Genomic DNA, 25,251 nt, shown 5'->3' on the forward strand with positions numbered 1-25,251 from the left:
ATTCTACTACATTACTTGTACACAAACACAGGATTTTTTTTTTCCAAATAAAAAAGCTGCATGTGTACACTTCCAGCCACATGGGATGTAGTTCCAGCCACTTGTTGTACAACAGACAGAGGAGGAGAAGCCTGAGGAGACTGACAGCTGTTAAATTCATAGAACTTCAACTGAAATTCACATTTAAAGAAATGTTTTAGAAAATAAATTCTAAAAGTCTGAAGTCTTATCTATAAGCATAAGTGGCCTTTTAATACTTAATCTAAATAATACCTGTATATATATGTATATATTAGTGTGAGCTTATATCATACATGAGGGCTTTGTCTATAAGTATAACCAGAAATTATCGATCTGTAAAAATAACTATGGGTATTTATTTATCTGAAAATAACTATGGGTATTTTGTGGGCAAAAACTTTTGCTGGGATTAGGAGGTGCTGTAGGGCATTCTGCTGGGAGGGCATCGATTGTATAGGGGTTTCTGGTAAAATGGTGGTCAACACCAGTCATGTGGATTCTGCAGTCAGATAGGATAATTATGTTGAATTTACGTTTCCTGTAAAGTATATAAAGAAAACATTTTCATGCATTTTTCCTCTAGTGTAAGGCTGATGCATCCATCTCTCATGCAGGCTAAGCCCCCTTCCACAGCATCGGGATATATGGGGAAATAAGTGGCTAAGATCCTGCTACAATTACAGCAAGAACTTTTAACAGAATTCTCTTAGTTACCTTATCTTACACTTCCTACCGAAAATGTGTTTCAGACAGAGACCTAAAAACTATTAACATAAAATTCCCCTTTATGTAAGGGAGAATTCTGCTTTGGCTCTGTCGTAGGTATCAGTCAGGATGTAAGGGAGTTAAGTCAAACACATGTTACAAATTTTAATTGCTGTAACCAAACTATGGGGAAAAAAAAAAAGAGGTTATCATTAAGTTCCCTGACAGAGAAAGGCACACCTGAATTATAGAAAGGTCATCTTCATAATACAGATTTCATAATCCTATCTCACATGAGTGTATTGCCAGGATTCACTAGTTAGCATTTAGGTTTGAGTACTGTGAGCAGGACAAGTTAAGTTCTTTTATTTTCAGAGGGTGTTCTCTGCATTTGCACAGATCCCTGTGGGATGACAAGTCTCAATCACTATTTGGTTTCTTTTCTCTCTTTTTTCTGGTTTGGTAGTTGTTTGAAGGAATGAAGGCTTACCGAGGAGTGGATGGCAAAATCCGCCTGTTCCGGCCAACTCTCAACATGGACAGGATGGCACGGTCAGCAAGGAGGACAACTCTGCCAGTATGTAGCCAAGGCATCTTGCTCTCCATAAGTCAGAGCATATTTCCATTTTCAGAGTGCAAACCTCTGAAACTTTTCAGTAGTGTACTATTTATCAAACGCTCTATCTCTTCCATAGTCCAGTTAAACTTTGTTAACAGATCTTATTCAATGAAAGAAACTGTTTGACACGCTTTTTTTTAAAAAATCAATACAATGTTTTGCTTGCTTTGTTGTTTCCCTACCGTTTCAGATGTACAGTCTGCTTCTGAGGAATGGTGCAGGTATTTGCATGCAGACAGCTGATTAATCTGTTACAGTGTTAATGTTTTCCTTTTCTTCTTTCCACTCCAGTTAAGTGATTGAGCATTTGACTGCCTTCATTTTTGATCATGCCAGCAACTTAATACTGCTTTTAGCAGTTGTATCTTGGTCAGTGAATTTCCTCCTCGGCTTATTAGCTGTAAGATCTTGGGAACTTTGTAACAAACTGGGAGACTTGCTGGCCCCCTGGGGTTGTAACCCAAAGCACTCTTCGGCAGTGAAGTGAAGGTGTTGGCTGCACAGAGGTTTCTGTCCATGTGCTTTGGAGGCAAGAAGGGTCAATGGCTCCTTTTTAGTATCCCATGATGATACTTTGGACCAGAGGAGGACATGCAGGGTGCTATACAAAAATGCACAATGGCCAAGACCATGGTATCTTTAATTCTGTAAAGAATGAACTAAAGCAAGATGATGTATGTAGGTCCTATGAACCTCTGTGGGCTGTCACTGTTACATTAATTGATGAAGTGTTCCTTACAGCATCTGGATCTGTAAAGGCCATAGAATGTTCTGGCTATATTTCTCCATTTGCTTTTCTCCATTTGCTTTTCCTTCCCAGTCTTTTGACCAGAATGAGCTGTTAGAGTGCATCCTGAAGCTTGTGGAAGTGGAAAAGGAGTGGGTCCCATACTCAACCGCTGCCAGCCTGTACATCCGTCCTACCTTAATTGGAACTGAGGTGTGAAACGCTTTCTTCTCCCTCTTAACCTTTGTGTATTTAGGTATGAGAGAAAAGCCTCCATCCATAAAGGGAAGCATGCAGCAGTGAGTAGATGACAGGATTACAGTTCCGGGGCAGATTGGTTTTGTGTTTTTACTTTTGAGTTCCTCACCTGTAGCGCTACTGCATAAATTTAATGTTGACCACACTGCCACTTAGTGGGCACATCGGTTCAGAGCACAGAAAGTAAACTTGGATTAACTCCTCAGCGTGGGAACAGAAGAATTTACATTAACTTAGGGTTTGCACTGAAAGGATAGTTATTTGTGGTATGCTAATGTTTGCCTTTAAAAATCTAACAATCTGAAGAAAGCATGAGGGAACAGAAATTTGCTGTGTGCATTTTGTGAATTAAACCCATACCGCCATCCTGACCTTAGTGAGGTGATTTCAGAAGATTCTACCCAGTAAATTAAGATGGCTCTTCTGAGAGACACTTTTAACAGAACTGAGAACAAATTCTCATGTCAATTTGTTAGTGAACCCAGACAAACCTGGCCTTATAAGAGCTCCTTTGCTATATGGTATTACCCATGTGTACTCTCTGAGTTTCACATGGGTGTGAGTCAAACCTATCATGTTGATAAAGGGAATTAGAAACAGAGAGTTTATTTTAATGAAAACTTTGAGGGTGTTTGTTTGGTTTTTTTGTTGTTTTTTTTTTTTTTTTTAGCAGTAGGAAGAGAGAAACTTATCATGGTAGAGTGTAGGACAAGGCAGCTGAAGAACATAGGGTTCCAAACTAGGCAAGTTACTCTTTAGCAATATCCACGACTGTAAGTAGTTACCACACATTGCACGTTTCACGTGTGTTCTAGGATTCCATTAATTTAATACTTGTGAACTAGTTGCAGATTTTCAGATGGAAGGATCTCCATGCAGTGACTGTAAAGCACTGATATTAAACATTGAATTTCTCTCCCTTTTCTTGGAAATTCTTTCTCTGATGGGTTTTGTTTCAGGTTAGCCAACACATCTGGCCTTTCCACTATGTCGTATGTTGTTTCCAGATTTCATGTCCTACTAAGCTTTTATGAGTCAACACAATTAGAAACCAGGCAGCACAATCTTTGTAAAAGTCAGGAAAAGTATTGAGATCATGTAAAAGTCAGGAAAAGTATTGAGTTAATCAGTTAATCTTGTTAGAAGTCTTTCTGAAGGAGTAAGGTAGACAGAAATCAAAACAACCCTTTCAGTACCTGGGGAAGGCTTATTTGAATTTTCCAGTCATTCCAGTATTACAGTATTATTTTCCCTTCTACCTCCCAGTTTAGCTTCATGTGCTTTGTTTAGCTTTGGTCCTAAAGATTTAAGTTTAGTAACTTTTTCTCAGTGGAAACCAAGGATGAGCTTGTTCTTTTTACAAAACTGATTTCTGTGAGCGGAGAGAAAATAGTAACCCATTCAGTTGTACAGAAGATCCCAAGAATCATGGGCAACCAGCTCTATGTAGTCCTGCTTGAGCAGGAGGGTTGGACAAAATTACCTCCAGAGGTGCCTTCCAACATAATAATTTTGTGATTCTGTTGTCAGTCCCAAGCTTTACAGAATCATGAAGGTAAGCAGTCTCCTACCAGAGGCTTCAGACTTTATCCAGTACCAAACTTCACCTCCACCTTCAAGTACTGATGGTGATGACCTGCAGTATGAGAAGCCCCCCAGAGAGAAGGGGGAAAAAAAATCTGATACATTCCAGGTTATTTCCTGTGCTGTTGCGTGAACTATTTCCAGCAGGCAAATAATTTTAGTTGTCACACAGTCACTCACAATGCCAGCACTCGACTCTACCAATGCCAGTTCTAAGTGGCACTGGCTAATTCTCCTCACTAATGCAGCTGACAGTGGTTTCTCCACTGTTGTTATTGCTAGCAGTGGTTCTTGCCACTCCTTCCCCTAGAAGGCTTTGAAGGCTTCTGCTATGATTAATTCATGTAATTATATAGTACCTTGTTAAGCTAAATTCTGAATTCTCAAAAGGTTGGAACTCTTTGAGAAGGTTAGAATAATATACAGGTAAATGGAATGCTTTAAGTGAATGGTGACAGTCTATAAAATTAGGGTTGTTATGTTGCTTGGATGGGGGGAAGTTACATAAATATTTTCTCTTCATTGCAGCACTTTGCATTGTCCTGATAAAAGCTCTCATGCTGCAGTTCCACTGAAAGCAGTGTTTCAAAAGCACCTGATGTTTGGAGCATGCCACTGACTTTTGATTTGTTTACATTCCTTATTTTCAGCCTTCCCTTGGAGTGAAGAAGCCGACTAAAGCCCTCCTGTATGTCATACTGAGCCCTGTAGGCTCTTACTTTGCAGGTGGAAGCTTCAATCCAATATCCTTATGGGCGGATCCAAAATACGTAAGAGCCTGGAAAGGAGGAACAGGGGACTGCAAAATGGGAGGGTAAGAAAACATTGTTCTGCATTTCTCTACATAGCTCACAAAGCAGATTTGGGTTTTAGTGAAGTACCTAATCCAGCAGATGTAGAGACATTAAATGCAGTAGTTAAACAAACAATGTGCTACAACAAAGATTTCAAAATCGTACTTCACAAATATTATTTATACAATGCAGTTGCATGTTTTTGTTTGAATATTACTGCCAAGTTGATTTTTTTGCAGCACCTCAACCTAGGGAACTGGAGCTGGAAGGTGTCCATGTAATACTTTCGCTCTTCCCCTTGGTGCAGTTAACACTGAAGACATCAGTTTTGTGAAGCATCTTTCAGTACGGCATCCTGCTGCCAACTGGGCAGGGAGCAGCACTGGCTGCTGACCTCCTTCCTTGGCAGGCTGTCCCAACAAGCCACCTGCAGTTAGCAGAGGGAGTTTGGGGGTTTAAGGGAAAGAAGAGCCAATGGTCTGCGTTGACTTTAGCCTGGCAGTTTTCTGCTGAACTAGGCCTAAGCGCAGGTATTATTCAGTCGGATTTGCTCTGCAGGCAGCATTTTAGGAAAACATTTGCTCCTCAAGGATATGGAATTCATCAAGGTCCATTTGGAGCTCCTGAAGCTACTTGTTCTGTGAATGTCTTTTATTAGAAAAGAAATAACTGGCCTCTGTTGATATTTGTGCAGCAACAGATTCATCTGACATATATTACTCATCTGTTAATCTGAGATATATGAGATGAGGTAGATGATTTTTTTTCTTGGTTTTTTGTTTGGTTTTTTTTTTTAAGATATGAACTAGAGAGTAATTGTTGTTCTCTCTCCAGGATGCCAACTGCTAAATAAAGATAAATGCTTTCCTATGGTGTTTAATTGCAGTAATTAGAATGTCCAGAATATGGAACAAGAGGTATCCATTTTGGATGGATATCTTTGAGCTGTTGATGCTGTTCAGCCCTGCAAAGTTTTGGGGTTGTAGATACAAATGATCTAGTAAAATACTGGTAGAGTACTTCCAAAGAAAATGTCCCAGGGACAAGCAGTGACTGTGCAGTGTACTTGCTCATAAGGTAGATGTGCACAAAATCTTGCTTAAAAATGAGAAGATAGCCAATTAGATAGTCATAACTCTTTGCTCTTTCTTTTTGTTTCTGAAGGAATTATGGTTCTGCTATTTATGCCCAGCAAGAAGCCCTGGAGTTTGGCTGCCAGCAGGTTTTGTGGCTCTATGGAGAAGATCACCAAATAACTGAAGTTGGAACAATGAATCTGTTTCTCTACTGGATCAATGAGGATGGAGGTACAGTAACATAAAGCATGAAAACTTTAACAGAGTAGGCAGTTGGGACCATAATCCACGAAATGATTATTAGAATGCAGATCATAAACTGTTAAATTAAGATGATTTAACAAAAGAAGTCATTATTCTCTTCTGAAAACTAATAGGTGACTGTTAATTATATCACTGGGAAAGAGGAGATTCTGGAGCAGGTGTGAGTGCTGCCTGCTAATAACATACTCAACTGCAGGGCCAGTCCATGTGCTCAGAAGGGCAGAGTCTACCCATGCAGAAGGTCACACATCAGGCTTATTCTCTGGCCCAGCTTGATCTCTGAGGAGGTGTTGGCTTAGAAACAGCGCAGAGGTGCTAAAAGACAACTTGTGGCTGTGCATCTCTTCAAATTCTGTGGTTTTGAGCATGAGTGACTCCCATGTCACTTTTTGGCAAGTCAAATGTTCCCAAAGCATAGCCAGAAGTATTTCAGCATCCAGTTGATGAAGAAATGCTCTTTCTTCAAAGAATTTGAAGTTCTGTCCAGTGATGACAGAGAGAAACATGTCAGTAAATGTTCCAGATCACTAATGCTCAAATGATGCTTTCAAGACATACCATCATTCTTGAAGCTATTTTTACCTCTGAGCAATGTACATGCTGATTAGAAAACTAGTTAATAAGCTGCCAACTATTTAACATCTCGAAAACACCCATTGTGTATGCATATATTCAGAGCTTGAAAGGTGATAGCTGCACCTGATAACTAGTTTGGAAGACTATATGACTCTTCAAAGGACTGAGCCAATGTTCAGGCAAGTGAATAAAAGGATACCTCCTGACTTCCATGGATGCTGACCCTCCATGAATACGTTATTGAGTTTTTGCACGATGCAGCAGATGCAGGATTCAAACTCAGATTTCATTGTAGTGCCACGGGTACCCTTGAAAATTACCATTTTTCTGTGAGTGTTCAGTTGCAGAGCACAGAGGCAACATTCTGTGGGGACAGCAGTGTGCTTTGGATAGTGTAGGATAATAGGGATTCAGCTACCTGACTCCCAGCTCTGGTCTCATTGTTTGTCCTGCAAAATCTTTACCACTTTTTTTAAAAGGGGGATGATACTCCCTCAGTGTTGAATGAGTCCATGAAGTTTTGTGAATGAAACAGTAAATACTAGAAATTTTCTTGTCGTTATAGCAGCAGTAGATTTGTCAGTGTAGCTAGATGGCCAAATTTATGCCTTGTGCAACTTTGCTGGAGAGACATGAAAATAGATTTTGGCTTGTTCTGCCCAGGGAAAGGACACTGAAGCGGGGACATAATTAGAATTCAATGTTCTCATTGTGCTTAAACCAGGAATATGCTGGAATTATCCAGCTGCAGCACCGTACTGTTCCAAAGATCTGCCAATCACTGTGTTACCAGTGCACTAGTGAATGGTACTATTGTGAGGTGGCCGTAGCAAACAACTTGTAATTCATGCCACCCAAGCAGGCTGTGTGCTGGCAAACCTGCCCTCTCACAGGACAAGGCAGTATCCTCACTGGAGCACTTCCCTGTCCCCCGGTGTGTTGGGTAATGCTTAATTTAGGGGATCTTGGGCTGAGAATTGCTCCTGCTGCCAATGTGTGTCATCACATGCCTTACCTTTGGCTTTGCATCGGGGTTTAGAAAGCGCTTCTCGTTGTGTTCTGTCACTTCAGGAAGGACACTTACTTAGGCTGTGGTTTGGTTTTGTTATGCAAATGCTGCAGCTGAGAGAGAGATCAAACTGAGAGAGGCAAAAATTGCAGATCATCATGGAGAGGAAAATGCCTTTCTTTGTTCTGAGGTCACTGCTGAGTAGCCAGAACTGCTCTCCTTGGTTTATAACAAATGACAGACCCATCCCGGTAAAGCCTAGACCGGAGGACATCCATGCTTCCCATGGGAGTAGGCTTTTCTTGCAAGCCTTTGCTGTATATTTTCAGTTACAGCATTGTGACTAAACATGACCTGTTATCCTGGATGGCGAGAGGAGCCTGAAAAAACGTTTTATTTGTAACATCAAGGAGGGAGTAGAGAGGAATCCACTCAGTTTTTGGTAAAATAACATGACATGCTCTATGCAGTTCTTGCATTCCCACTGCTGCTCTGGCAGAGGCTTAGAATATGACCATACCTGGATATCTGCTGTTGCATAAATACAGGAGTATTTATTCATTTCATTCATCAAATCCTATTTACAGTTTATGTTCACTAAGTGAAAAATCTGTTTGCCCTACAGTCCCTTCCACCTACCTCTTCATAGCACGTAACTGTCCCAAGAAACTGTTGACACTGAAACTGAAACTCATTTCCTGCAACAATGTCAGTTCTTCTGCCTAAAATATAGGCTTGGCTTTATGGAACACCTCAAAATTTAAGTGTATGTCCAACATGAAGATGGCTAGCTATGAAATCTGTGTCCACTTTTGAAAAATTTAGTTTCTCCAGGTGATTTGGAACCATTTGTGCTCCACTTCTAGCTTTAATGTAAATACATTGTTAATTGCTTTCAGGCATTGCTTAATACTTTAGTGCTGCTATTAAAATGGTGATTAATAGTACCCACTTCAAAATTTCGTAAATTAAAAAATAGATGTGTGAAAAGATTCTCTGAAAGAGGTAAAATTTAATGTAAGTTTGCTTAGTGTTCTGTAGTCGGAAGGTTATTTGTGCTGCAGAAGTATCTTGTACAAGTAGACTACAAAGAAAATAAAGATTGTATCATCTGCTCTAGTAGAAAGCCATAGCAATGGCAGGAGGGAAGAGTAGCAAATTAATGAGATGGCAGACAAAGGAAAGGAGGAGAAAGTAATCTAGGAAAGCAAATTGACAGAGACACAAAGACAGAGTGACTGCATGAGAGAAGAGTAGAAGAAAAGCCTGATGGGAAATAAGAAGAAAGAAAGGTCCAGAACAAACTGGGAGAGGAAGTCACCTGTTAATAATAGTGAAAAAAGGTTTTTCTGGGTTTTTCTTGACCTTGAAGTTCACTTGGAATTTATCCTTTTGGTAAAATACGTGAATTTCTCAGTGTAGTTGTACTGTGACTAGTATTGAAGGCATCTCATGTTTGCAGTCTTGTCTGCTATATGTTCATAAATACAGTTGTGTAAAAAAAATTGAAGGTGTATAATATGCAAGACCTCATTTAAAAAATCCCCTTTAACACACTCTGACAGAATTCTATTGTTATAGCAAGCCCATACTGTGCCTGGTTTAATGGGGCACTGGGCTGATGGTGCTACTGCTGCAACAATGTAACAATAGCAGGAGAAGAGAAACCCTGACATTTTCCTTCAAATACCTTTCCTCCCCCCTTTCTGTGACTATACATTTTAAGGCTCCCAGTCCGTCAAAATAACTCAGAAGGCAAATGGAGTCTGTGAGCTCACAGTCTGGTTTCTGGGAGATGGACAAACTGATGTCATATGGAGCCTGGTTTGGCATTAATTCACAGAGAGGATGAGCTTTTGGCATGCCATGTTGGATAATGTTATCGTCTCTGCCGGGTACCAGGGGAGCAGATGTTCCCCGGGTGGTCCCAGGCTGGTATTTATCATATGTACACTTGACAAAATTTTACAGAGCAGGCTGTTTGAAACATTTTGAGACTTCCATGTCCTGTCTGCTCAGTGCTGTTTGGTGGCTGGTTTGGCCTGGCACCCTTTCAGACTAGCTCAAATTAATTAATATATGTTATTGAGCTTAAACAGGTCCTGGACAAGATCTGTGGCAACATCACCAAATAGAGAAGAGTAGTGACAATCTTTGGTATCAAAGTCCACAGTATTTGAAGTTTTCTGTTAAAGAAAGGAGTGCATTTGTATGTGACTGTGCCACAAACGCAGGACATCAGGTTTTCCATGTTCAGAATCAAGTGAACCCTGTGGCTCATGGAAAGTTTTAAAGTCCTCTTCTTTTGAGAGTTGTGCCAGAATTAGGGCCAGACATGCATCATAATTAGGAGTGATGCTGTGCAGGCTTTAAAGAAAGGAAAGCTGCTATTCTTGACTGTATGAGAAAGAAGAGATCACTGCTGTGCTTAGGAGTCTGGATAGGTTAGGGAATGGCACTATGGGTTAGTCAAACCAGAGCAGAACATACAGCCTGTCCTAGGGCAGCTTTTCTATACATTTTGGCATGGCAGTTCACGTCTATCACTTGTGTGTGTATGGATTCTCATAAAAGGAACAGGGAAGCATAGACAAGAAAAATTTCCAGTCCAAATGAATAAATCCAGGGCTGGCTGCATTAAAAAGTAATGGCTATTTCCTGACAAAATGGAAAGTTGAGTAGTGGATTCAATGACCAATTCCATTTAATTAACCTCCATTTCCCTATCCCACCCCAGCCCCAATGCCCACTCTCACACAGTGGGGAGAGCCCATGCTGTAGTCAGTCTGGAGCTGTGTGTGCTCTGGCTGACAGGCAGTGTTTGTACATGAAATTATCTGCCTGAGTGCTGAAAACAGAGTATTGAGCAGCTGAGCTCAACCTGGCTCCCACAGTCCAAGGACGAACACCGTGTTTTTCTCATCTACCCAGCTGCAACTTTTCACAGGACTTTTACAAATATTTTAAAGACAGCTTCTCCTTTGAGAGTGGTTCAAAAAGGCCTGGATTCATTGATCTTCTTGTGGTCCAGGGAGATGGGGACATAATAAAATCATGAAGATACATATCTTTTCCTTTTATGTGACCTAGGTAAAAAATAAGCAAAAAGCTTAATGGTTTGTGGATTTTATGAGAAGGGTAGGTTCCTTATAAGATCAAGAAAGAAAGTGAATTATCATTGGGGAAAGAAAATGGTTAGAAAAAAATATGAATAGTATTACTGAAAGACTGTGGATGTCTTGATTTCTCAGGGCAAACTTGAGACTGTCCTAAAAGTCTCTGTCTGAAAAAGAGTGAATGATCAGTGTTCTCTGATAATAGAAACCAGCAAATATTTTAAATGTTTATATTCCTTTCAAATGTTGAAATGTTAAACTCTGTTTACAATGAAAGAGATAGTTTAAAATGAAAAAGAGTAACTATAATTTGCTGCAAAGATCAGATGGAAGAACAAAGTCTACCTACAAACTTGTGTTGTAGCTCAAGTTTTTAGCAAGTATGAATTATTTACCAAGTGTGGATTACCATTTATCTGCCATCTAACATAACATTAGTTATGTTAGATGAATATTTACCTAATGTTGTTTTTCAAAAGGAAACAAGAAGCACAAGCTAAAAACCCAAACTAGTTGAAGAACTTGAATCGTTCTTCTTGTTGGAATTTTCTTAGGACTGCTCTAATTTGTAAAGAGAGAATTAGGAGGGGAAAAATGATGTCTAACCTACTGCAAAAGATCATTAAGGAAGTCTCTCAAAGAGGCTTGGCAAGGTTTACAGTGCTTTACTGATTCAGTAGATGGATTTCAAAATTTTTGGTAAATGTTTCATGTTACTGCCATGAAGTAGGTATACTAAATCCCATGTTCCTAAATTAAATAAAGCAGTTCAGGGAAAGTCATGATCTGCCCTGGGATTATTAGATGTGGCTTTCCCTCTACTTCTCTCTTCAGAATTTGAAGACTGAACCATTAGATGGTTTCCAATAGTTATACAGTGAACCCATAAGGCACTAAGGAATAAAACCTGCTGCTAGGCATTAGCCATGTATATATTGATGTATGAAATCTGTTTTTCCCCACCCACTGAAGTGTACTCAAAAGGTTCCAAACACTGAACAACTGTTTATTTGAATGGATTTTCTGTAATTTGTCTTCTTACTGAACTCTGGTATAAACTGCATCTTACTGGGTACCACAGAATTATGGAATATGCTGAATTTAAAGGGACCCACATGTTTGGTGTAGTATCAGTAAACATGCTTTTCTGTCACTTTGGTTGTTTTTTAAACTAGTGTTTCTATTTCTTCTGTGTTCAACAGAAAATGAACTGGCAACCCCGCCTTTAGATGGCATCATCCTTCCAGGAGTGACAAGGCAAAGCATTTTGGATCTGGCACGCAGTTGGGTGAGTGTTTTGGCCTTGGCAGTGATAGTTTCAAATAACCATGTTATAATGTCAACAGAAACAAACATTTCTGGGGCTCAGTACCTTAAAGTTCAAGTGATCTGGTTAAATCATGGAATCATAGAATAATCTGGGTTCATAGAATCACAGAATGACCTGGGTTGAAAGAGACCTTAGAAGATCATCTTGTTCCACCTTCTTGCCGTGGGCAGGGACACCTTCCACTGGACCAGGTTGCTCAGAGCCCCACCCAACCCAGCCTTGGAAAGGACATTTAAAGGCATCTATTCCAACCTCCCTGCAATGAGTAGTGACATCTTCAACCAGATCAAATGGCTCAGAGTGATATCCAACCTGTCTGAAAATCTACTTCCAAGGTCCCTCTGGATGACATCCCTTCCCTCCGGTGTCACAACCGCGCCACAAAGCCTGGTGTTGCTGTCAAACTTGCTGAGGGTGCACTCAGTCCCTTAATCTAAATGGGAACTAAGGGCATGCAAATTCATAGAATACTCAGAACAACATCAGGATACCCACACCTGTCACACAGAACAATACCAATCTTGTTAAAGTAGCTGCGTGTAGTATTTAACATGAAAATTCTCATTAAATCCACCGGTACCAGCAACTTAAAGCAAGGAAACAAAGAATTACCATGCATGACCATAGCTATACTTCAGTCATCAGCACACTATTTCTCCACTTAGTTCTCATGCTTCCAGCCTTGTTTCCACTAACTAGCATGCAGCCTAGCTAGCCACAGCCTTGAAGTCATCTGTCTGCTTCCAGTTCCTGTTCTGTACTGTAGCCATCCAAGAACTTATTTGGACACTTGGGACTACCTCATATCTTGAAATGCAGCAATCTGTTCACTCTGCCTCTACAGTATTCAAAGCTTTTACTGTGTCTTGGGTAAAAATAAGGGCTCATCAAGCCCAGTATCCTGTCTCCTGATTTTGGCCAGGCTTATGTTTAGGGTGGAACAGCAGGAATAACGCAGGCATGTGTGATACTTTCTCCCCAGTATTAACTCAGCTTCCAACCACGTGTATCTGAAAGACTTCCAGAAATAGAGTTCACAGTTATACCACTTAAACCTAACTTGCACTGAGGAGTGCTGGGCATATATTTCATGGTGCATGTGTGCCTCTGATGAGCTGCCCTGAATTTTTATGTATCTTTATTTGTATTGGTACTCCCCAAGTGCAGACATGCATGCACACTTGTCAGTCCCACCTCCCTTACAAGACAGACTGACATTTCTAGTTGATAGGGCTTTTTTTGTGAGATGCCAGATTCTCACCTTAGTCCACTTAAATAATCTACTCTCACAAAGGCTGTTCTCTTCTTCCTGACATCCACTGCCTAACCTGTTTGAAACTCTGCTTACATGGTGTCCCTCCCTCTCTCTCTCCAAATACTGTCCTGTCCAGAGCTAATCATATCTTCTGCCATCATAAGCATCTCTGTTTCATGTTAAAAAGCTTGCATATAAAAAAAGGGCTAAGCTTTAGTTTGGTCTGATAGGACAATAATGTCCCTATAAACCCACAAAATAAAAATTTCGAATTTTGATGTTTATTTTTTTTCTTTTAAACATATCCCCTCAATCAGTTGCAATGCATTCTTCAACACTTGTAGGAGGTAAAACACTTCCAGTGTTAAGACTGTTCAATGTGAATTGCTTTACTCATGCCTGCAGTACAGTTAATTTTTGTATGTGATAACTCTGTGCAGGCTACAGTGTGAAATTTCACTAGGGATTAAAAAAATATATCACATCTAGATGGCCTTGCAGGTGGAATTAACAGAATGTATTTTGCTTGGGAATCAGTGATTCTGAGAGTGGGATGCAAAGGCTCTCTTGATATAATTAATTTTTGTACAAGCTCAAGCGTGTTAGAGACCATGAGTAGTGAGATCCTGTGTCACGTAACAAATGAAAAATTCTTTGATGTTACTCCCTAGTGTGATACAAATATTCTGTACTAAAACAGAGGGAAGTGTCACTTAATCAGCAGCATTGTGTCCTTCGTTGAAGGTTGTTCTTTTGATTAAAGTCTATTTTGTGTGATACTGTGGGATTTGAAAATATCACAAAATCAGAGTCAAAACCTGACTGATTGCCACTAGGCTAATAGTTCTATTAAAGATGTTTCAGCGTGGAAAACAAAAATGCAAACATTTTTAAGCTTTTTACAATTTTTATGGTGGATTGTTCTTGTGCAGGGAGAATTCAAAGTATCTGAGCGATACATCACCATGAGTGATCTGACAGCTGCCTTGGAAGAAGACAGAGTAAAGGAGATGTTTGGTGCTGGAACAGCTTGCATTGTATGTCCTATCTCTAAAATTTTGTATAAGGGCAAGGTAAGAAAATGTCTCTTTTTTTTTTCCTTCCTTTCTTCTTTCTTCAGAATTTTATTATAATTAATTGCAGCTGAAGCAAAAAACAAGGGAGATAGAAAAGGAGTGTTGCCTGGAAAGATGAACAGTGTTTCCCAAGTGAGTTACTGGTGTGTTGTCAGAAGAGAACTTTCCCTCTTGTTTTCTAGATTTTTTTGTAATAGTTAAAAACATAAAATTTCAATTCCATGGAAAATGAAAAAAAAAACAAACCAAAAATTCCCACCTCCAAGGTTGTTTGCAAATACAGAAAAATACATTCTCCCATGTTTTTTTTATCGAACATTTTTTTCCAAAGCTAAGGCACCTGGGAAAGGTGAGCAGAGGAAAGACTTTGACAGGAAACCTAATTTCTGGGCCACTGCTGTGTTTCTTCCTCAAGCTTATCTCTTCTTCACCCCTCATCTCAGCTCTGATGGAAGAGCTGTTTCAGGAGGGTGCACAACTGCTTCCACCTACTATGGACATATGGGAGATTTCTCCTGCACAGGTGGAACTCCACAGAGATTCAGGCTGTTCAGCTGACTTGATGCTATTTAGCCAGCACAGAGTTAGTTCAGAAGGCTGGGGGTTTGCAGTTGTATATAGGGATGTGCTTTGTTCCATTAAATGTGGTGAGTAGAGTAATTGGCTGTTAGGTGATACTTCTTGAATTAATAAGCTAGAATAAATGTATTGATACTATCTGATGCTAAGAGAATATCAGAGACATCAAGGTGCCAAGTGATAAGTTCTGTAAATGTAAGTGTTGTATTTCTACACGATATATTTTGAAATTAAATACTGCATATAATGTTACTACTCTTGCCTACACAATACTCCCTCTGTTTTGGACAAATCTTTTGGAAGGCTTAGATTAGCCTCCATTTAAAAACAGCATAACAGTTGAACTAATCTAACTTTTCACTGCTTCAGCGTGCCCTCCTATAAAGAAAACCCATTTCAACAACCTTTGGCTACTTGTAAAGAGGGCTAGACAGCATGATAAATATTTATTAAAATTGTTGGCAACCATAAGGCACCCATATGTATGGTTATTATTTCATGTTACTCTCTTTTTCTCTCCCCCCTTTCCTGCTCCTTTATTCCATGTCAGCATTTGCACATTCCAACTATGGAGAATGGGCCTGAGTTAACAACTCGTTTCCTGAATAAGCTGAGTGATATCCAGGTAAAGTGTTTCCTCTTCTATAACCAGATAAAATAATAAAAGGTGAACATTTGAAAGCATTGGAAAATAATCTTTTTGGTAATGGTGCTATAGAAAGCATTATATAATAATATAGACTGTTTCATTTAGTGTGATTATTCTATCAATATTGTTCTCTTTTCTTTGAGAAAATATAATAGGGATGAAGTGTAATAGAGTTTTTCCCTGTTCATCTTGGAAGCTGGATACGAGTTGCAAGATATTACTGTTATCAGTGAAATCTAGTACTATTGTTATAGGTTCCTTTTTAAGGGGAAAAAATAGGATTATGAAGCATCTTAACCATGATCACAAATGAGTACAGTCTAATCAGTAAAGGGATGGGTGAAGCAGCAAACAGTCACTGAATGCAGCCAACTGTTCACTGTTTCTCCTTCTCAGCATCTTTCCAATCACACAGTCACTTCTTGTTCTTAAAACAGTTCCTTTCTCTGTGATTTGCTAAACATCACAGTCTATTTGGAGTCTGTGCTTTATCTCCATGTCTGGGCACAGGAGCCAATACCATTTCAGGTAAAGTCAATGATCAACATGTGATGGCCCTTCTTATTTTAGTTGCCTGTTTTCTCTTCCCTATTTAGTGTAGTTTATGGGGCTCTTGAAGACCACCTACTTGTAGAAGTAGGTCTTAACAAGTTACAAGCCCCTTCATTTAAGATCCAATAGCAGTTGCTTGGCAGTACTGTCAGGATTTCTTCAAATTAAGGCTTATGATTTCCATTCCACATTCTTAGCTTTTGGCTCAGGATGCTAGATTTGCCACTAAATTTTTTAAGTTCTTACCAGTAATTCTGTAATATGTGTCATTCTCCCTTGCCCAATAGATAGTGATTTGCTTAAGACAAATTTATCCATCCTCTTCCCTGAGGTTTCCTCCATTCCCTCCCTAATCACACAATCACAGAACAGATCAGGCTGGAAGGGACCACAGTGGGTCATCTGGTCCAACCTCCCTGCTAAAGCAGGGCCATCCTAGAGGACATTGTACAGAATTGCATCCAGACAGTTCTTGTATTTCTCCAGTGAAGGAGACTCCACAACCTTCCTGGAGAACCTATTCCAGTGCACAGTCACCTCCACAATAAAGAAGTTCTTCCTCATATTTGGGTGGAATTTTCTGTATATTAGTTTCTGCCCATTGCCTCTTGTCTTGTCACTCTGGTTTTCCATCACCAACGAAGGCTCAGGAGGAGGCTGAAAAAGTGTAGATTATTACTAAACATTATTTTTCTTTGACCTTCACAACTGTGCATATGGACCTTTTTGCTTTCAACTGTGTACATACCCTGTGTTCATTAGTTACATGCCAAGACTAAACTCATTACTCCTGGATTATTATGCATATATTTACTTCTGAGTTCTTGTCCCAAGTCCTCCTTGGGCTCATATCCAAATGGACCCCAGGATGTCATGTAGAAAACAGTGCTGCAACAGACAAAATGCAGTATCTAATATTCTTAAAATGTCAGGGGAGTTCTCAGGATCTTTGACCAAGATCTTTTATATTTTCTATCAAGAGGGCTAAAATAAAAGATCTCTTTGCAGTATCACTGGACTATTGTCATATCATTTGGACAGTTTGAGGCTGTTCTTCCAAAGAATTTTCAAGATCTGAAGAATAAATTTCAAAGGAAATTACAGCCAAACACGGCTTTGGTCTCTGTGCTGTTGCCTGAACTAGGGCAACGTATCCATTTCATATTGAACAACAGACATTTGTAAAAAAGTAAAAATTCTCAGCACCACCACTGTCCTGCATGTGAACCGCTGACCAGGAGATGCAGGGCTCCTTATCCAGTATTATTATACCAATTCCCTTGAGTACAATGCATGCTTTTTTAACAGTTTCATACTCTCTTCATTATTGTGTTTCCAAGTCTGTTTTCATGCTGCTTATTGTTCTTTCACAAGTCTGCTGTGTTCAACAGGATTTCTTTGGGTGTGAACAGCTGTTCAGTGGAACTAGAGCTGGAGTGACAAATTAGAAACTCATGGGCAGAACTGATTCCATTTCTCATGCCAGTTGAGAGAGACAGTGGTAGAACTGCAATACGCATTTCCCTTCCCATCACTGAGTAGATATCATGATCACTAAAGGTTGATAAAGACTTCGGATTAAATCAATTACATTGTAAAAAATAATGGTGTGTTTATGAATTAGTCATAGTAAACTGTCTTCTATAATTGCTTGAGTTAGAAGATTTAGGGATGAGATCATTTTCTCTGGGAATATACTCACTGAAATACCACTTGGATGTTTCTGTGGGTTTTCATCCATGCTTTGAGAATAAACAAGCTCTTGCTATACCCTTTAAAACATAGATTAAGATGCAACTTGAAAGGGTTGGACAGTAAATAAGATATGTTCATTATGCTACATGATAGAAAATACATTTAAACACTGCAATCAAGACAGCAGTGAACAGATATTTAGTCAATCCCGTGTCTTTTTCAAAGTTGCAGAATTTAAATGGATAGGCCACTGGAAAACAACCAAAAAGGAGAATGAATGTGTTAAGTTTTACAAAGCAAGACCTGGGGGTGATGGGCAGTGTAAGAGGGATGGGATTGACAAGCCTGAAGTCAAAAAGTCTTTGACAGAATTAGAAAAGGATGCTAAACCTGCTTTTATTTCCAGAATGAAAACATCTTGATTGTGGTATCATATTTCATTTCCTCTTTAGTTCTGGAAGCAGGTGCAAAATGTAGTTAAATGGCAACCCAGACCAGTCCCTGCAACTTCTTGTCAGCATCAGAGCATTACATGATACTACTACCTAAAACCAACAAAATTTACAAATAATCCCCTGGCCTCTGCCTGCTCTCTGGTTTGGAGGACGTGGGGATGCCACCTTTTCCCTGAGAGGCAGTGATATGAAGGTCAAAGACATCTCTTTTTTCTGTCTTTGCCCCCAACAGAATTGCCTCTCATGAAGGTAATTTAGTGTTTTGTGGTTAAACTAACAACACATCTGCTTTGCCTTGGTTATAATTCCCAAGGCAACCACACTGACTACTGGGAATATAAGGTGAAAATCCTTTGAACAAGTGGTTTGTGCAAGGTCCTGTGTAGCACCTGACCAGTGTTAATCAACCACATTGCAGACTGAAGAACAGGAGCAGCAGAATTAGTAATGAAAAGTAGACGTGACACATATGAAGGTCATGCAGAGGCTTTACCTGCTGGATTAAAGAGTAAAATACAAGCACAGTGAACACCACTTCTTTGGGGATCTAGAAGTGTGTTTTTTCTGGCTCATCCTGATTTGGAGCTGTTGTCTTCTCCCTGTCCCTTTATCTCCTCTCCTGACGATGTAGAACCTGGATTGGAGGAGTTCCTTTCATCCACTCTGGATAAATTATCATTGAATGATCTTTTCAGCCTACATAAAGCTTTTAAAATCAATCTTTATTTCTTGTTTGAAAGTGTTTTTAAGCTCCCTGAACTTAGTACTATGAGAGAAAGGACTCCCAACTCATGTCTGCCTCTAGTCTGTCCACCACTGTTTTATTTCCTTAGCTGAGCCCTGTGTGTGTTTTGGGGTCTCTCTGGAGCATTGTTTACAGGACTGGTGACAGAGCTTTAGAACATGCAGCCAGCTTAGCAATTAGAAGTGCTGCCTAATGACTATATCCTTCCCTGGAAGGATACAACTCCACACCATAGGTTGCCTTCATTTCTACCTGGTGATCCTGTTGGTTTGTGTATGGAAAGATGACTTGTTTTATTTTGGATTACAATTCTCTCCAATTGTACTCTCTGATATTTGTGATGCTTTTATTTCACATTCAGTCAGAATGTTATAATAAAAAGCCACCTTGAAAATAAAAAGAAATAAAAAAAACAGTTTGTTTATTGGAGCTTGAACAGGGGCTTACTTAGGAGAGAATTAGTGAGCAGACCTCAGGGAATAACTGGATTAAACTGATGGAAGAGAAGCAGGAGTGTTCTGTATCATCTCTAGTGAGTATCAGTATTGCCCCTTCCTAGTCAGCCTGCTGGAATATGGTTTTAGCTTCAAGCTACTTTTAGGCTGTGCTCAAATCAAAAACAGAAGTAAAGGCATAAGAAATAGTATAAACTACTATCAGAATAGTGAATATGAATCTTTCTGAGGACAGACCTAAGAATGTATCATAACTGTACACTGTTTCTTTTAACTTCTATTCTTAAACTCCATTTTTGCTTTGTTTCAGTATGGAAGAGAAGACAGCGACTGGGCGGTGCTGGTGTCATGAAGGTGGATGAGTTCAGACCCTCCAGATAGAACAGACACAAATAATGACAACTTCTGTAGCTGCCAGTGCGTAGCATAGTTTAAGTATCAATTTGCTCCCCAGGATGATTGTTTCCACAATCCGGCAAATGTGAACACAATCATTTTGATTTCTACTGTAATCTCCTTGGTAGAAGCCTGTCTTCTTGGTAGAGGTGCTAAATGTTAGCAATAGAACTTTCCTAATGGTTTCCTTAGTGCCTCCTTATGTACAGTCTGAAAACTTGTAAAATGCTCTTCAACTGCTCTTCAGTTTGGTTTGTTTAGCTGCCATCACCAGCAGAACACGTCGTGTGACACGAGGACGTCGCCTGTTTGCTGCCTGCAGGGTTCTGTTGGCATTATCCTGCCTTTTGCTCTGTGTTTGGGAAACAAATACATTTAGCCATATGCTCTTTCCTTTCATAGTCTGCTTGTATGGGAGATTCCTGAGTTTGCACAGCCCTCCAGATCCCCTCATGCATACTCTGTGGAATAACTCTGTCCTTTGGGCCAAAACTCTCTAACTCGGTCTAAGCCTGCAATATGGTCCCTGCTGGCCTATTGCCTTTCCCTCTGTGGGGATATGCAGTGGCTGCTCGGGCAGTGCATACCTCTCTAATAGTTGAATACATTCCTCCAGACATGATTTGAAGGGCATGGTCAGGCCCTGCTGAGGCAAAAGTTCCCCTTTGTTAGGCCTAGAACGGAGCTGGGAATTGTGGGCACAGTGTTGCCTTCCAGCAGAATGTCTAGAAAATAAGATTAGACAACTGTGGCTGTGAAAATTCAACCACTCTTCACAGCAACCCAGACTTTGGATTAAGGAATTTCTTTCATCATCCAATCACACAATTTAGACCAGCAAAATGTTTTTCTTGTCCCCTTCACCTCTCACTGTGAAACGTATCCAGTCTCCATTGACATACGTGTACTGTAGAAGGGCCTTCCTATTAAGGAACAAGCAATGTTGTCAACAAGCAAATGTCTAGCACAAGAAGGAAAAAGCTTTCATTCAAAACTCTGATGTCATCCTGTTTAAGCACATCATTCCCCATTTAACGCTGCTGTCTCACATGCAGTCTTGATACTTTGGAAGCAATACAGAGCATGTAGCCCCTAGTTAGGGAAATAACTTCTGCAAATGTTCACTAACAATCATTCTGTAATATTTATTAGCTTTCTCCTTTTGCACACAGCTTTGTTGAACAGCTTTAAGATCTCTCTTGCCAAAAAGGATCACCATGTTCTGTATCAATGTTCCAAAGTGCTACTTCAGTGTAAAACTGGTGGAACTTTATTGACACTTTATTGGAGTCCTATAAGAAGCAAAAGTGAAACATTTCTTGTCCTAGTTTGCAGTAGAGATGCTCAAGTATTAAGGGAAACATTTAGCACTTTATTTTTTTAAGAACCAACAGTATCTCTCCCATGATTTGTAAGTCCATTGTAGTTACTGGTATTTGTTAACATAGTTTAAAAAGGCAAAATATAATTTATAATAGACCATCCATGCCTTATGCAACTGTTAAAGAATAGCCTTATGGCTTTCCTGTTCATTTTTGGTCTGGTTTTAAAGACAGCCCTTCCTTAGCCATTTCTTTCTTTTGCTCCCTCAAATCATGACTTTTCCTACCTTTCACTGCGGTCCGATCTGATCTTTCAATGAAGAACAGTTGAAGGTTCTCTCTGACACTGTAATCATTGTTAAAATTTGTTGAATAGTTTTTTCTTTAGACAACAACTGTAAGCACAAAATGGTGTTTCACTTACAGTAGCAATAGTGTTGTGTGACTGTATTTCTGACCATTTGAATCTGTACCATGTGCTGGTCTTCGTTCAGTATCTTACTGTGTACTACAAGCTGCTGGTAGTCTTTCCTTTTTTTTTAATTACATGGCTGGAAAAATTACATGAGGAATGTGTCAAGATGCAACATGGGGTAGTAAGTTTTATCTGATGAGACCAGTATCGTAACAAAAGAGTGCCTTTAACTAGAGCGTGGCATGGAGCTCTCTACAAGATTATGTAATGAGAAACCACATGTGGCTTCCTTTTAACTGAACTATCTAATCTGTCCCTTATGTTCATCTTAGATTTAGCAGCAAAAGGAAAAGTGAAAATATCTGTCTTCAGTGGTTGTACAATACTTTAACATCTCAAGGGGAAGTTAGGGTTGACAGATACTGTCTACCAAAAATCCCCGTGAAGGCCTCAGTGTACCAGCAGTAATCTATTCAGTAGGCAGAATGAATAAGGACCAGACAGAAGAATTATTTTACTGCAGTGTAAACCTGAAAGTTGTATAAACCTCTTCTTAAACTCTTTGCAAGTAATTTAATGTGAAGAAACCAGGCGGTTTCATTTGTTGTGGTTTGCACACTTTCTTGCACTGACCAGGGAGACACCTTTCCTTTCACTACACATTTTGAGCTGATGGAGACTTCAAAATTATGAGAATTGAAACTGGAATGACCCATAGAAATGCATGGTCTTTTCTTGCAGGGAAGAAAAAAACATGTAGTGTGTGTATGTTAACTGTTGTCTTGAAGACCTTGGTTAATTGCTTTACTCTGGCTGTGTCAACTCAAAGTTGTGCTTGTTTCCAAATGGCATCCAGGGGAATAGGTTCTAGATTTTAAAATGTAAAACCTAAATCAGGGAGCTGACAGCTCAGTATAGTACAGGAAATTCTTCTGGTGTTGCATGCTGTCCTACTCTGAATTCTGCCACTGCTTTTTTATCCCGTTATCCAAAGGAAAGAAAAAATATGTGTAAGTAATAGAGAGTATTTGGTACTGCATTCTCCCTGGTTTTGCTTGTAAAATTTAGGAGGGAACTGTGGTATTCCCTGAGCTAATAATAGATTGTAAAAGAACATCTGCACATCTTTTCTCCATGTGCCCTATTTGTTTAATTGCAACAGATTTACATAGAAAGAGTATGGTACATCATAACTAGGTAATTATCCATTCTTCATCACTTAGTTATGGTTCTGGTAATTGATCATTTAAGACATAAGATAGTCTAACATTAGGAGAATTTGAGACTGTTCAAAAAAGATCAACAAATTAATATTGTTGTGTGATATTTGCATAATTGGCTGCAATTATTTAATGTTTAATTGGGTTGATCAAATGAGATTCAGCCTTTCACATGCTTATGTTTTACAAACACTGGTACTTTAAAAGGATAATAATGAATTCTAATTTTCATATGTTCTTTCTTCTTCCCTTCATTCTTTTGATTATTATTTTCAGTATTGAGCATGTCCTTAATTTTCAGTTTGGTGAGCATGATTCATGCATAAGAAAGAAGTCTGTCAAATAAGAGAATTTTCAGGAAACTGGCATGTCATACGAGCTGTTCTGGTGCCAAGAGTTATGGCTTCAGCAACTGGTATTACCTAACTAGATTCTTAACTGGAATGAGGGCAAATTCACTGAGAATTTACAGTGACAGACCCAGGTGGGAATGTTAATAAAGGTTCCTAGACTAGAAAATCTGTTCAGTCCATAGCAGTTCAAAGCAAACATGGTTTTTCTGGGATATAGAAGGGAAGTCTGGTAAGACAAAAGGAAGGTAGTGAGATACCTCTGCTCAGCCATTGTTTACACCTGTTCAAATGTCTCAAGCCAAAAAGCAGTTGTCCTCCACTCCTCCTCTTTGTACATAAACTCTTCTTTGGGTTTGCCAAATTCAACGTAGAGATACCATACACTCTGTACACTTATTTTATACTTTTTTATCCTCAGGCGTGAAGACTGTTAATTTGGAAAAATGTGATTTTTGAAATTAATTTGGAATGGAAGTTATTTGAAATGTCTGTCTAATACATGGTATTCCAAGGAGTTAGACAGAAAAACAGCTGGGACTGATTTCACAGCTGCCTAATTAGAGGAGGAACCCTCTTGAATTCATTGGCCTCTCCTCTCCAGAACAATCTGTATAATCTCAACAGATTTCATAGTGCGAACTGTCTGTTGGTAGTGCCTTGCTATGGAGTAGAATAAAAGAGGTGGTAGCACAGCCTGCCAGACCATGGCACGTTGCCTGGGATCCACTCTGGTGGGTTTTCATGTTCTCGTGTCAGGCTTGTACCCTGAGAGGTGGGCAGGTGTAAATGGTGGCTGAGCGTGTCCCGGGGTGGGCTCTTCCTTGCTGTCTTTCTCTCCCTTCCACGTGGACTTGCAACCCCTTTTCCCCAATCTTCTGTCATCATGCCACTGAGTCTCATACCTAAAAGTGACCATCTGCATTCTTTTTCTTTTAGCAATTATGGCAGTTAAAAAAAAAAGGGAAAAAAAGGCGTTTTGTTCGTATTCCAGGTGTTGAGGGATCAGAATTGTGCTTTACCACCCATATAATGCCTGAACAGACTGCTACTGACTTTGCGACCCTGGACAAGTTATCTAACCTCTTTGTAAGTGTAGAGTAGTAGTACTACCAGTGGTTTTGCTTTTAAATCTAATCCAAACATTTGCATAAAAAGTTATTTTATTACAGATCAAATAAGCTTTCCAGACAAAGTTTTTTAAGCAGTGAGAGAGATGCCATGTAGAGTCCAGTATTTCAAGGACTACTTTAGATTAGAACCATTTTGATCATGGAGGAGAAAAATGTTATCTGAATTAGAAACACATTAAAGATTTGCTGCATGAACCCATAAATGAGTAAGAGGTGTAGTTCAGAATACAAAGTAGCATATAGAAAGATCCTGACAAGAAAATTCACCTCAAACAGGGCTATCCTATTTAAAAATGATGCTTGAAGGAAGGATTATACCCCTCAGTGTAAAGTCATTAGCATGAGACCGTTTTAGAGGTGCACTTAGTCAAGTAGCACCAAGAGACCTCTTTGTCAGTCTTGACAACAGATTTTCTGAACAGCAATTTGGAAGTGTGGAAGAACTGTGTTTTACTGTATTTTGTCACTATTCTCAAGATTTGGAAAAACAATTCACAGGTCCTAAATCATTCAAGCTAAGTAACTTCTTAATAGGTATTTGTATTTTTAGCCATAAGAGCAGCAGAATTGCACTGTTGAAAAATACTTTTGTAGCAGTCCTCCTGTCCAGGCCTTGCTTTGAGCATGATGCTTTGTAGGAATTCCAGGATATTTTCCCTGACTGTGCAAAATCTGAGTGCCATCTACAGCACACTTGGCAAATATATCCCCAGCTCCATAAACAAAACTAGCTTGGTCATTACCTTGAGGTAGAACAATCAGGTTACATTAGGATTTAGCAGGTTAGGAACAATATTGAACCAGAACAGTCAAGTATTAGATCTGGAATAAAGTTTTGGAATTACTAGCTCAGATAAAATTCTCATTAATCACAC

At 39.4% G+C, this 25,251-nt stretch overlaps 1 protein-coding gene across 1 annotated transcript in view; it reads left to right on the plus strand.

Annotated features, from left to right (window-relative positions):
* The window catches only part of BCAT1 (branched chain amino acid transaminase 1), a 59,108-nt gene extending 34,170 nt beyond the window's left edge, over positions 1–24,938 (plus strand). Inside the window, exons 4-11 of the mRNA XM_027662321.1 lie at positions 1,193–1,303; positions 2,166–2,285; positions 4,565–4,728; positions 5,873–6,015; positions 11,952–12,037; positions 14,267–14,407; positions 15,540–15,614; positions 19,851–24,938. Of these exons, the coding sequence (XP_027518122.1) occupies positions 1,193–1,303; positions 2,166–2,285; positions 4,565–4,728; positions 5,873–6,015; positions 11,952–12,037; positions 14,267–14,407; positions 15,540–15,614; positions 19,851–19,892 (882 nt within the window). The 3' untranslated portion in view covers positions 19,893–24,938. The remainder of the gene's footprint in view (positions 1–1,192; positions 1,304–2,165; positions 2,286–4,564; positions 4,729–5,872; positions 6,016–11,951; positions 12,038–14,266; positions 14,408–15,539; positions 15,615–19,850) is intronic.
* The last annotated feature ends 313 nt before the right edge of the window (positions 24,939–25,251 follow it).

Source organism: Corapipo altera, unplaced genomic scaffold, assembly GCF_003945725.1.
Source record: "Corapipo altera isolate COAL_440 unplaced genomic scaffold, ASM394572v1 1, whole genome shotgun sequence".
In the NCBI taxonomy this organism is placed as follows: Eukaryota; Metazoa; Chordata; class Aves; order Passeriformes; family Pipridae; genus Corapipo; species Corapipo altera.